This window comes from Dromiciops gliroides, chromosome 2 (genome assembly GCF_019393635.1).
Source record: "Dromiciops gliroides isolate mDroGli1 chromosome 2, mDroGli1.pri, whole genome shotgun sequence".
NCBI classification, from domain to species: domain Eukaryota; kingdom Metazoa; phylum Chordata; class Mammalia; order Microbiotheria; family Microbiotheriidae; genus Dromiciops; species Dromiciops gliroides.
The window spans coordinates 391,480,176-391,493,424 of record NC_057862.1 but is presented as its reverse complement, the minus strand read 5'-3'; the positions used below and the strand labels follow the sequence as shown (position 1 = coordinate 391,493,424).

Genomic DNA, 13,249 nt, shown 5'->3' with positions numbered 1-13,249 from the left:
AGAGTTACTTTCTCTTATTATGTCTCTTTTTTCTTAAAATATTCATCAGTATCATTCATTCTCCACTTCCCTCTTTCCTATACTGTTAACATTTTCTGGCTTCCACACTTTCTTAGCTCAAGTGATTCTCTTTAGAAGAGACAACAATATTACTTGATGGGGGGTAGGGGGAGGTGTTGCCTGGGAAAATTGGGTGGGATGTTTGCCTTTTCTGTATCCTAAGGAATATCTAACCCCAGCATACATTTTCTTTTCTCTTTGTCCTTTTGTCCTTCCTGCACTTCTAGCTGACTGAGTAGCTCCTTTAAATCATAATGGCTGTGGTCTGTAAGAAATATCCTTGCCTGTACTTAGTTAAAAAATATTTTCTTCTGAGCCTTTAGTGACAGGTGATACATTAAAAATGAATATGATGCTGGTAGCTCTTCAGCATTGTGGTTGCATTATTGCTTTGTTCTCTTTCAGAATCAGATCGAGTCAGAGTTGAATAAACATTGGCAGCGGCTGCTAGAGGGACTTTCATACTACAAACCTCCCAGGTGTGGTATAGTCTTAAAATATCTTAATTATATGTGATATTTTATGACAGGCAGTCAGTCAGCAAGCATTCATTAAGTGCTTCCTTTGTGCCAGGCATTGTGCTATAAAATATCATGGAATGGTGATGCAGAGCTGTCCTGGAGACCAGGAAGACCTAACTTCAAACTCTCAATTTATGATCCTGCCTCTGATTCATGCTAGCTTTGTGATTCTTGGTAAATTACTTTACCTTTTAGGCAACTCTCTCGTTTTTCTAAGACTGTAAGTTGCATAGAAGGTGCCAACCTTCTGGAAGTTCCCTACATTAGTGAAATCATAGGTTTAATTCCTGTCTCTGTACAGAATGTTCTGCAATTTTCATGGGGTTTCATGTATATTATTTCAAATTTTCTTTACAACAGCCTTTTGAGAGAACCTGGAATTATTATCTCCATTTTACAAATTAAGAAACTGAAGCCGAGAGTGGTTAATAATTATTTGTATACCATGTGTATAATTTACAAAACCTATTGTAGATATTTTCTCATTTGAGCTTCAAATTATCACAGTAATGAAAGTATTATCTCCATTTTGCATATGAGGAAACTGATCAATTGGCAGAGGGAGCTAGTGGAGTGAAAGAACCCTGGATTTAGACTTGAGTTTGAATTTTGACTCTGCTGCTTAGCAAACCTGTGTCATCTTGGACAAGTCATTTAACTTCTCTGAACCTCATTTTCCTCATATCTCTCTAATTCCTACTGCATTGTTCTTACTGATATACAATGCTACTGCTCTCTAATTCAGGGGTTCTTAACTTGGGGTCTCTGAACTTTTTTTGTTTTACTATTTTGGTATTTCAGTATAATAGATTTCCTTTATAATTTTATGAATTTTTTTTATACATTTAAAAACATTCTGGGGAGTCCATAGTTACCAGATTGTCAGAAAAATCCATAACCCCAAAAGGGTTAACATCCCCTGTTCTAATTGGATTCTACTAGTATCTAGCTTATATCATATTTTTCTGGGATTATTGGGATGTTCAGGTCAGAGATAAAAGGTTTTTTGTGAATAATGGAGTAATTGGCTCACTATTTTTCTTGGAGAACAAGAGGTCCCTTTTAGAAATGACAGCACTGTATAAGTCCATTTTAGTACTGATGTCAAGAGACAATAATTAGACCAGTGTTTCAAACTTTCCACAGTGAGGACTTTTCTGTAAGGAGATAACCATGAGATTTTTTTCATCTGACTTGCAGCTTCCATATGTTGGCTGTCCCATTAGAATGTTAGCTCCTAGTTTTTCTCAATAACTCTGTTAAATGGGACAGCTAGGTGGCGCAGTGGATAGAGCACCAGCCCTGGAGTCAGGAGGACCTGAGTTCAAATCCAGCCTCAGACACTTGACACTTACTAGCTGTGTGACCCTGGGCAAGTCACTTAACCCTCATTGCCCTGCAACCCCCCCACCCCCCAAAACAAAACAAAACAAAACAACAAACCTCTGCTAAACATTTTTTGGGGGGGGGAGAGTGAGGCAGTTGGGGTTAACTAACTTGCCCAGGGTCACACAGCTAGTAAGTGTCAAATGTCTGAGGTTGGATTTGAACTCAGGTCCTCCTGACTCTAGGGCTGGTGCTCTATCCGCTGTGCCACCTAGCTGTCCCTAAACATTTTCTTAAAGTCAGACTAATTACATACTATTGAAGTATTACTGTTGTCTCTTGGAAGCTTCACAGGTATTTCAAGTTTCCATACCCCTAGCTTTTGAATATAATGTTTGATACTTTTTCATTGATAGATACTTGAGTAAGTTTTATTTCATAAAAAAAATTAATCCGGAAAAAAGAAAAGAACGTCAGCTCTGTGAGAACAGGGGCTGATTGTTATTTTCTGTTTGTAAGCTCAGTATTTAGCACAGTGCTTTGCGCATAAAAAGCACTTAATATTTTATTCATTTATTTGACATGCAGGATAACTGATTTGATGATGCTTTGAAACTAAATGATTTTTACTTAAAATCTAATCATATGAATGAGTTTTGATTTCCTTCAGGTTAGAGAGAAGCACCAGCATTATTTCTGTGGTAGGTATTATATAGGTAGACTGTTTTTTTCTTAATATCATTTCTAATATGCTTAACTCCTCTGTATATGAGAGATGGTGCTAATTTAGAAACTTGTTTCTATCAGTATTAAGTTACATTTTATATCCAGTTGTAGGTTGTAGGGGATTTTTTGGTAATTTTTTTTTTTTGCCATCGAGAGTGATAGAAAATGAGTGTTTTTTTTTTTTTTTTTTTTGTAGTGCAAATTCAGCAGAAAAAGTGAAAGCTAATAAAGATGTGGCTCCACCACTGAAAGAGCTGGGGCTGAGGATCAGCAAATTTTTGGTGAGAAAAGTTCAACCTTAGTTTCAAAATACTCTTGAAAACAGCCAAATTTCAGGGTTTTGAGCTTAAAATCCCAACTCCAACCTACTTGTTCTATTCATTGTGTTTCAAAGGCAGGCATATCATTTGGTTTTTAGGTTGATAGTATCAATTTTATATTGATTTCAGAAACTGAGAAAGTTATATCTTTTAATGATTGCGACTCTTACTGACTTGATTGCTACAATTTAAACTTTCTGGGTAGAGGAACAAAATTGTTTCTGACATTCATATAATGTTTTGCTTGAGAAAAGAAAACAAAAGAACAGTTGACTAGTAGGACCTTATCTCCTTTGTGAGATTTAAAATTGGATATTAGATCATAAATCTCCCCTACTTAACCCTTCCCTTAACTCATCTCCCAGACTAGTAAATGGAAGAAGCTTCTGGTTTTCTAGATAGAGCCTTTATTGTATATAAGGTGTTGTTGATTAGAAGGATAGGAAAACAGAAATACAGTACAAATCGTCTTAAATCTAGGCTTAGTCTATATTCCTTATAAAAACTCACCAAACCGATTTAGGCCACCTTTGGAGTGAGTCAGACCGTCTGTGCCGCGCCGCCCGGCGTCCCGCCATCTGTTAAGGGCTAAAATTCTAGCTAAACTGTCTAAAATATCTAATGAGTGGTCGCCAATAAATTATAAGCTTTAGCAAGAGTTAGACTTTTAAGCATTTATTAAGGAGAATAAGAATTTGGTAAAGAGAGAGAAAAAGGCCTAAATTCCTAGCTATTAAAGGGAGAGCACATTTCTAGCTCCGCTCTCCACCAGAGTCCAAAGGAAAGAGAGCGCGAGACTGAGCGCCAGTCTCTTCCTTCCTCCTCCCACTAGTCCGCGTCACTTCCTGACTCCTGAAGAAAAGACTCCTGGTCTTGCCCTCAAAGACCTTCGCTTCATGGGCAGAACTCTTCTACAGTTAGTATCCAGCAGGTGGCGTTATTCCAATCGTTACAGTCCCCCCTGTTGTTCCTCAAGAAACAAAATGTTTCCTTGACGGAACAGTAAAAAGAATATAATAACTATTGCTAGCTAATAATATGTGAACAACAATATAGAAAAGGAAGAGAGGAAAGTTTTGTCCAGAGGGGCGATTTTTTTTTGTCCTCATGAACCGACGCTTTGACATTAGTCTTGCAAAGGGAGGGCCTCTGCAGAGAGTACATGTTACAGATGGTGTATATTATAACAGAAAGAGAAAAAAAACAACAAAAACAACAAATCAAAACTGTTCATTTAAAGTCTCTGAAAGTCTTTTCTTAGATGTCCTCTAGGTGTAGTCGTGGAATGGAAGTCTTTTCAGGGGTTGATGTGTGGATGCTGGTAATCAGCCAGGAAAATTTCCTACAAAATTGAGCTTAACACAACTTTAAAATAGCTTTGTCAATAATCAAATCCAACAATGAAAGTTCTCAAAAACATGTCTAAGGGAATTCAGAATCTTAGTTGTTACACATGAAACATATAATAAAACAAAAATTGAACCATTCTTTAAAATTATAATATTACTATAGTCCCCCCTTATGGAGGGTAATTGAGAAGACAATTGCTGCAATATTAATTAATAAAAATAATTTTTATCTTTGTTTTATCACTTTTTGCATCATCTGCCTAATTATCCTCATGCCATTATGAGAAATTAAAAAATCTAATATAATTGGTAACAGGTGTCAAGGCCAAATTCAACACTGTATTTATCATGACACCTGAGATAATTATGGGGGTTACCATAAAAGAACAGAGAAATGATGGGATATGAGCATTCCCACACTTGAGCAATATGTACTGCCCATACAGTATGCCAGGCTTAAAATAGGTGGATGGAATATATGTCCATGCCACCGAACATATTGGAAGAAACTGAGTCAGACTTAATCAGATGCATGGGACTGAGATGTCCATGGCATCAGGCATATAGGAGGGAGCATGGAAGCCAGGTGTAGAAGTGAGATGGGTGGGATGAATACTTCCAGCCATCTGTACAATATTGTGGGGAAAAATAAAATAAAATATTAAACCAAGAGAATCCAACCTCAACATTAGTCAAAAGCCGTTCCCTCGGCCATACCTTGACTTCATGCATGTCTCCCCTCATGTGACAATTCAGTGTCTGCTCTTGCATGTATTCCTCTTGTGATTGGATGGCATCTTGGCCAACTGGCATCTGATAACTCAGAATAAAGGCAATTAATGTCTTAAATGATAAGTTCCCATAATCCAAGTCTCATATGGATTTAAAAATTGAGGATAATAAATGATTGCAAAAAATGTGAATACATCTTGACTCAGAACACAATATATAATTATGCAACAATTTCAAATAATACCCCTTTTTTTTACTTAGTATACAATTACTTTTTTGAAAAATCTGAACATATTTAAATAAAAGTTAAAGCACAACACAATCTCAAAGACAACTTTTACAAATGTTCCCCTCTTTTTTTTTTTTTTTGGAATATGCTTATCAAAAATAATACTTCTAGAATCAATTTACACTTGCCATGGCAAACAATTTGCCAGGGAAATGCTTTAAAGAGTTTGATCAAATAATCAGTTGAGAAAAAATAACAAAAACAAACAACTCAGAATATGGGAGCACAATACTCCTAGAATTAACATTGTATAATAAAATCAAAACCATCTTGCAATGTTTCAAAATTAGAGATGAATAAATAGAAAAAAAATACACATGGAACAATAAAAGACAATGAAATTCAAACTAGGGAAATCTAAATGAATATGAACTTAATATTAATAAGAGTATTATAAAATATAAACTTGATCACATGACTATAAAAAGCTTTTACAAATATTCTCCTTGTTTTAAAAACTAAGTATAAAACACAATCTCAAAAGCATGAAAATCTCTACGAAAATAAACCCATACCATTAATTTCAAAATGTATATGTAATAGCATAGAAATCCTATGTAACCTCTGAACTGACATTAATACTCTGAATGAATTCAGAACACTTTTGATTCCGGTATCTAAAATCCCCAATACTCATATCAATACCTTGCTGCTTACTTCTACATTTCTGTACAATATATATACTTCCATGGCAAAAGAAGCAGAGTCTTGAACTATGTTGATTGTTATTATTCTTATTCAGCTTAACTTTTTCTTCTTTAACCCCTCTATATTGTCTGTCAGTCTTTTCACCATACAAATGCTTTATAAGATTACTAATTAAAGACAAAAGCAGGTTAGCAAAATTATGAACAAAACGAGCATATCTGGAATTTAAAGGGTTTTCTAAGGTTGTCTCAGAAGCACAGCCAGGCTGGGGAAGGACTGAGCCTGAAGCTGCAAATGTAGTTACAGAAAGTTGAGCATGCGCATCAGATCTCTGGACTTCCCAGGCAGGGGAAGCAATGGGCTTGGCCATAGGAGGAGTAGAGGGTGGGGTCTGGAGAGGAGGGGAGGGACCAGAGCAATTTGAATCAGACTTGATTTTGAACTCAGGCCTGGATTCCTCTTCCCCCACTTTGCCTCCAGGTGCTAGGGGATTAAAAGCTTCTAGAGGGTGGGTCATTGCCTCCAGGCATGCAAAATTAGAGCAACAATTAGTGTTAGAACTGGGGAAAGCTGCCGGAATCTCTTCAGGTTTCTCTGAAAAAGCATGGTTGGGAGAGGGAGAGATATTTCCTTGTGTGAGTAAGTTGCTGGCTCTTTTAACAAAAATAAAAAGAAAAATAGAAAATCCACAAAAACAAAGCATTAACATGATCTTATCCCCCATTTGTCTGGTTAAACAGACTAAAATCAAAAATAGGGTAATTAGGGAGTTTAAAAGGTCCATTTGAAAAAATTTAAAGGAAAACACAGCCAGTACACCAGTACTTAGCAGTTAAAGGGAGAGGGAGGGGAAATTTCTTACCCAACCAGAAGATCAGAAGAAGACTGAGGTTTAGCTTTCCTCTTCGTGGTCAGCCATCTGTTAAGGGCTAAAATTCTAGCTAAACTGTCTAAAATATCTAATGAGTGGTCGCCAATAAATTATAAGCTTTAGCAAGAGTTAGACTTTTAAGCATTTATTAAGGAGAATAAGAATTTGGTAAAGAGAGAGAAAAAGGCCTAAATTCCTAGCTATTAAAGGGAGAGCACATTTCTAGCTCCGCTCTCCACCAGAGTCCAAAGGAAAGAGAGCGCGAGACTGAGCGCCAGTCTCTTCCTTCCTCCTCCCACTAGTCCGCGTCACTTCCTGACTCCTGAAGAAAAGACTCCTGGTCTTGCCCTCAAAGACCTTCGCTTCATGGGCAGAACTCTTCTACAGTTAGTATCCAGCAGGTGGCGTTATTCCAATCGTTACACCTTAAACTGTTGGAAGAAAACAGTATCTATGTCCCATGATCTGAGATTTTTTTTTTTTAATCTCATGGAAATTTGCTCATTGGTTGTTAACTGTTTTTGTTCATTCCAAAGAAGAAACCTTGGGATGTTTTGTATTCTTTTTTTGGGAGGTTGGAAGGAAGGAGATTGGGTTTCACTATCTTGCCCAGAATGATCCCGTTACTAATTGGCTTGGAAGCTTTGACCTGCTGTTTCCAGCCTGGGCTCATTTGCCCCTCCATAGGAAGACTGGTGCCTAGGCCTTTCTCCTAGGGGCTTACCGTATGGAGCTATACTTAATGTGGACATCCCATTCACTTTAATCCTACTGCAGTCCAGAAATCCAGAGCTCAAGTGCTCTACCTGCTTCAGCTTCTCTAATAACAGGAATTATAGGCACGTGCCATTATGCCTAGCTTTGCTAGGTAGGACGGTGGGTATGAGCACTGGCCTTGGAATGAGGAAAGCCTGAGTCCAAATCCAGCCTCAGACGCTTACTAGCTGTGTGACACTAGGCAAGTCACTTACCCTGCATTTGTCTTGGTCTCCTTGTGTGTAAAATGAGAATGATAATGGTACCTACCTCCCAGGGCTATTGTGAGGATCTAACAACAGTAACAACGACAGCTAATGTTTATATAACGCTGACTGTGTGCCAGACACCGTGTTAAGTTCTTTACAATTATCTCCTTTGATTCTCACAACTGTGGGAGGTAGATGGTATGATTATTTTCATTTTACAGATAAGGAAACTGAGGCAAATAGAAATTAAGTGACTTGCCCAGGGCCACAGAGCTTAGTATCTGAGATTGGAATTGAACTCGAGTCTTTCTGATTCCATGCCCACTGTACTACCTAGCTGCCTAAATGAGATAATTGTAAAGTGCTTAGCTTAGTGCCTGGCACATAGTAAGTGTTGTTTAAACATCATCATCATCATTATTCTTTTTTGTGGTTTCTTTTGTGAAATGACTATTTTCAATATGCTGTCATATATTCTTTTTGTTTCAGGGCCTTGATGAAGAGCAGAGTGTGCAGTTACTTCAGTGTTACCTTCAAGAGGACTATAGGGGGACCCGGGACTCACTAAAGGTTTGTATTTGTGTCCATTTCTAACCTTTCATGATCTCTCATTTCTGACAGTCTTCACTAAACTTCTTCTCTGGTGCCTTATTGAAAAATGACGGTGACCCTGGGTAATTAGAGACTATATTAGGGGCGTATAAGTTGTGGCAGGTCCTACAAATACGGCCCAGTGATGGACTGCATGTCTGTTGTCCAGGGATTAGCTTAGTTAAGGTCAGAAGAGGCTCATTACTAGGTTGCCTACAAGGTGAAGAATTTTGAGCTATAGCAGCCCTTGAAAACTTATCTACTTAGTCATGGAGATGTTGAAGTCTGCATCAGATGTAGTACCCACAACAGTGGTGGTGATAAGCATATCTACAGGTTTTTGATGTATTGAAATCATTGCCTGGCCTCATCCTTCCCTCCAGCCTTCTTGTACATTACCTTCCTCCAAACCCTCTGTGGTCCAGACATGCTGTTCCTCACATGTAACTCCCATCTCCCATCTCAGTCCTTTGTGCTTGCTGTCACCCATGTCTAGAATGTTCTCTGTCATCACTTCCACCCTTTGGAGGCCCTGGTTTTCTTCAAGACACAGCTCAGGTATATTCTGCATAAGTAAGGTCTTTCTTAGTCCTCCAAAGGAAAAGGACCAGCAGCTAGGGGGATTAGGAAATCTACTTTAAATGTGTTTTGTATATACCTCTGTAAGCGTTTTGAATGTGATTATACATGAGATTATACGTGGTGTCTTCCCCATTAGAATGTAAGCTCCTTGAGGCCAGGGACTATTTTGTTTTTCTATCCCTGGCACCTAGCCCAGTGCTGGGCATGTAGTAAATACTTAATAAATGTTTGACTATTTGGAGAGCTAGATAGTTTAGGAAATTGGCAGCAATGTCAGACACTAGTAGTTACATTTAGTGGAAGGAGCTCCATTTATTTGTTTGTTTGTTCGTTCGTTCATTTATTTATTTATTATAAAAGTATTTTATTATTTTCCGGTTACATGTACAGATAGTTTTCAACATTTATTTTTATAAGATTTCTAATTTTTCTCCCTCTCTCCCACCCCCAAGACAGCAGGTAATCTGATATAGGTTATATATGTACAATAACATTAAACATATTTCTGCATTAGTCATGTTACAAGAGAAGAATCAAAGCAAAAAGGAAAAACCTCAAAAATGAAAAACAACAGCACCAAAACCAAAAGAAATAGTATGGTTCAATCCGCATCCATATTCCACAGTTCTTTTTTTTTTTCTTGATTTGGAGAGCCTTTTCCATCATGAGTCTTTTGGAACTTTCTTGTACCGTTGGATTGGTGAGAAAAATCTAGTCTATCACAGTTGATCAACACATAATGTTGATGATACTGTGTACAATGTTCTTCTGGTTCTGCTCATCCCACTCATCATCAGTTCATGCAAGTCCTTCCAGGTTTCTCTGAACTCCTCCTGCTCATTGTTTCTTACAGCACGATGGAATTCCATTATATTCATATACCACAACTTGTTCAGCCATTCCCCAGTTGATAGGCAGCCCCTCAATTTCCAATTCCTTGTCGCTACAAAAAGAGCAGCTATAAATATTTTTGTACATGTGGATCCTTTTCCCTTTTTTATAATCTCTTTGGGAAAAAAACCCAAAAGTGGTATTGCTGGATTAAAGGGAAGGAGCTTAATTTAAATCATTCTTAGGAAACACTTATAAACTTTCAGAAATGCTACCATACCTCAAGCTGAGATCCATTTCTTGGACATTAAAGTCTGGAAGAGCAAAAGTTGATGAGGTGATTGGTGTATCCCTTAGATACTTGAAGATAAAAAGATGTTTCTTAGGGCTGTTAAGATGATGATTACAAAAGTTATTTTTAAGAAATATTAAAGTTATCCTCAATGTCTGGCATTGTTTTGGATACTGTTAATGGCTGCCAATAAGATTATCTCTTTCATGTTCTTTTCTCCTACAGACAGTACTACAAGATGAGAGACAGAGCCAAGCTCTGATCCTGAAGGTCAGTAGTGGTAACTATTTTCATTCTTTTTAATAAAATTATCTGTCAGAGCCTTTAGTTTAATCACCCTCAACATTTTGGATTCCTGCCATTTGCAGGACCCCAGTTTATTATTAGTGAAGGGATGACTTCTTTGTGAAGGAGTCTGCTAACTCATCTGTGAAATAAGAGAACTTTTTAAAGTGGGTGTTTTTGGAAATCGTCTTTTCAGTGGAGATAAGAGCATGCTAGTTTTGGGTTTGTGTTTTTTTTTTTCTCTACAGTCCTAAACATCAGAATAATTTTCATTTCTTTACTCTCTCCCTCCATCTCTCCCCCGCCCCCCCAACATCTTTGTTCTCAAAAAATTTCCCTTTAAATTGGGATTTGACTATACAGACTCTGAAGTAGTTTCCTATTAGATAGCTTATGAGAAAGTTACACCTAGGAATTAGCTTCCAATTGTATGCGCTAAACATCCATGTTATTTTTGTGATGGCCATCGTGGGCTGTGCTGCTTTTCTGTCTTGTATAGCCTTGCAGGTTTGTTTAAATTGTTTGTGTTTGAGAGCTGATGCCAAAGACTTTTTTTGGAAACATGTTTATTTTATTAATAGTTTGCTCACTTATGAAGGTTTTCATTTCTTTTGGACTCAAAACTTTTTCCCCCCATTGGTTCTTGGGCTTCTGAACCTGTACTTGCATAATTACAACAATTTCTAACTTTGTAACCACGATTGTAATCAGCAACAAACATTTAAAAAATATTTTTATAGTTTATTTTTTATCTCCTATATTTTCAGCATATTTCTACTCCTTCCCTCTCCTGTCTCTTATAACATCGAATAAGAAGAGAGAAAAGAGCAGTTGAGCAGAACTAACCCACACACTGACAAAAATCTGGCATTGTATGCAGTGAATAACAAACATTTATCGAATGCCTGTTAAGTTTAGGACATCAGGCTGTGTTGATATAGATGCCTTTGGTTTTTCCAGATTGCAGATTATTACTATGAAGAAAGGACCTGTATTCTTCGTTGTGTGTTACACTTACTCACTTATTTCCAGGATGAGAGGCATCCTTATAGGGTAAATATTTCCAACTTTCTTTCTTTCTTTTTTTTTTAATGGGGCAAGGAGGGTTAAGTGACTTGCCCCAGGGTCACACAGCTAGTAAGTGTCAAGTGTCTGAGGCTAGATTTGAACTCAGATCCTCCTGAATCCAGGGCCAGTGTTCTATCCACTGTTCCACCTAGCTGCCCCATATTTCCTGCTTTCATTACTCTCTATATTATTGTCCAAAGTGTTGGAGCTAATATACTGTACATCATCTGTGGTCGTATACATTTGAATATCTCTTATTGTAGCTACAGATAATCGTGCATAATTTTTTTAGGTTGAGTACTCTGAGTGTGTTGATAAGTTGGAGAAGGATCTGGTCACAAAGTACCGGCAACAGTTTGAGGAGCTCTACAAAATGGAGGCACCTACATGGGAAACACATGGAAATCTCATGGTATGCTAGTATTAGGTCTTTTCTAGTTCTTAATACTTATGTGCCTTTATTTCAGAGGGTACTAAATTGTATTCTAAATTATTTGTTTAGAAAATGTATGTAGCTACTCTCCTTTAAAAAATTATTGGTCTTAAGCAGTTTAAAGCAGACATGAGACATATGTTGCTGTCATTAACAAGGAAATACTTAATTCAGCATAATAACCCTTTTACCTAATATTATTCACTCTGATAACTTATTTCACTTACGTCCTGAAAAGTAACCAATGGAACGATGAGCCCAAGTGTTCAAATTTCCTCATTTTACTTATTGATGATATCACTACTCTGTCCTTTCTGACTGCAGGGAGTTTTAAAGGATACTATAATAGAAGACCAATTGTAGCAATGGACTGTGAATATCTTTTTTTGTTTGTTTTTGTTTTTGTGGGGCAATGGGGGTTAAGTGACTTGCCCAGGGTCACACAGCTAGTAAGTGTCAAGTGTCTGAGGCCAGATTTGAACTCAGGTCCTCCTGAATCCAGGGCTGGTTCTTTATCCACTGCGCCACCTAGCTGCCCCTGTGAATATCTTTAAGACAATAACTTAGATGGTTTAATTGCAGTCCTTCCAAACAGACTTTGTATAGTGCTTGAATTTATTTATCTGTGTAGATATTGTATCCCTTTAAGTGTAAACTCCTTGAGGGCAGGCCCCATTTCATATTTGTTTTTATATCCTCAGTGCCTTGCACATAGGAGGGAGTTGGTAAATGTTGAGTTGAATTGAAGTCCTGTATCTTCTCTGTTTCTTTTCTAACTCTCCTTTTGATCTTCTTTCTCATTTGGTTATATAGACTGAGCGCCAAGTGTCCCGATGGTTTGTTCAGTGCCTGCGGGAGCAGTCAATGCTACTGGAAATTATTTTCCTTTATTATGCCTACTTCGAGATGGTTCCTGGTGACTTGCTGGTATTAACTAAGATGTTCAAAGCACAAGGGTTTGGTTGTAGGCAGACCAACAGACATTTGGTGGATGAGAGCATGGATCCTTTTGTTGATCGGATTGGGTAAGTGTCTAAATTAGAATTACATTGATCATTTCAGCATACGAGGTATTGATTTTTTGTCTACAAGTTTAGGACACCTAACAGACACATTTAGTTATTTTTATTTCCTTAGGAGAGAATGAAGGAATGGATATGCTCCTCATTTGGTAGTTAGGGAGCAGATGGGTAAACTGTCATCTATAAAATTATGTAATGAGTTGAGGGTGGAACTAGGAGATGTGTGGTCTAGAACTTCGAATAGCAATAATAATGACCATCCTTTATATGGATTTAGTTTATAGGGCATGTACTTTGATTTCTTTCATTAGGAGTAAGGATTGATTTATACTGAAACA

General features: G+C 37.4%; 1 protein-coding gene across 1 annotated transcript in view; it reads left to right on the top strand.

Moving 5' to 3' along the window:
- NUP188 (nucleoporin 188) overlaps nt 1-13,249 on the top strand; it is a 49,288-nt gene that overhangs the window by 6,588 nt on the left and 29,451 nt on the right. The window contains exons 3-9 of the mRNA XM_043987672.1: nt 466-539; nt 2,830-2,914; nt 8,297-8,377; nt 10,329-10,373; nt 11,349-11,441; nt 11,749-11,868; nt 12,703-12,914. Coding sequence (XP_043843607.1) covers nt 466-539; nt 2,830-2,914; nt 8,297-8,377; nt 10,329-10,373; nt 11,349-11,441; nt 11,749-11,868; nt 12,703-12,914 — 710 coding nt within the window. The remainder of the gene's footprint in view (nt 1-465; nt 540-2,829; nt 2,915-8,296; nt 8,378-10,328; nt 10,374-11,348; nt 11,442-11,748; nt 11,869-12,702; nt 12,915-13,249) is intronic.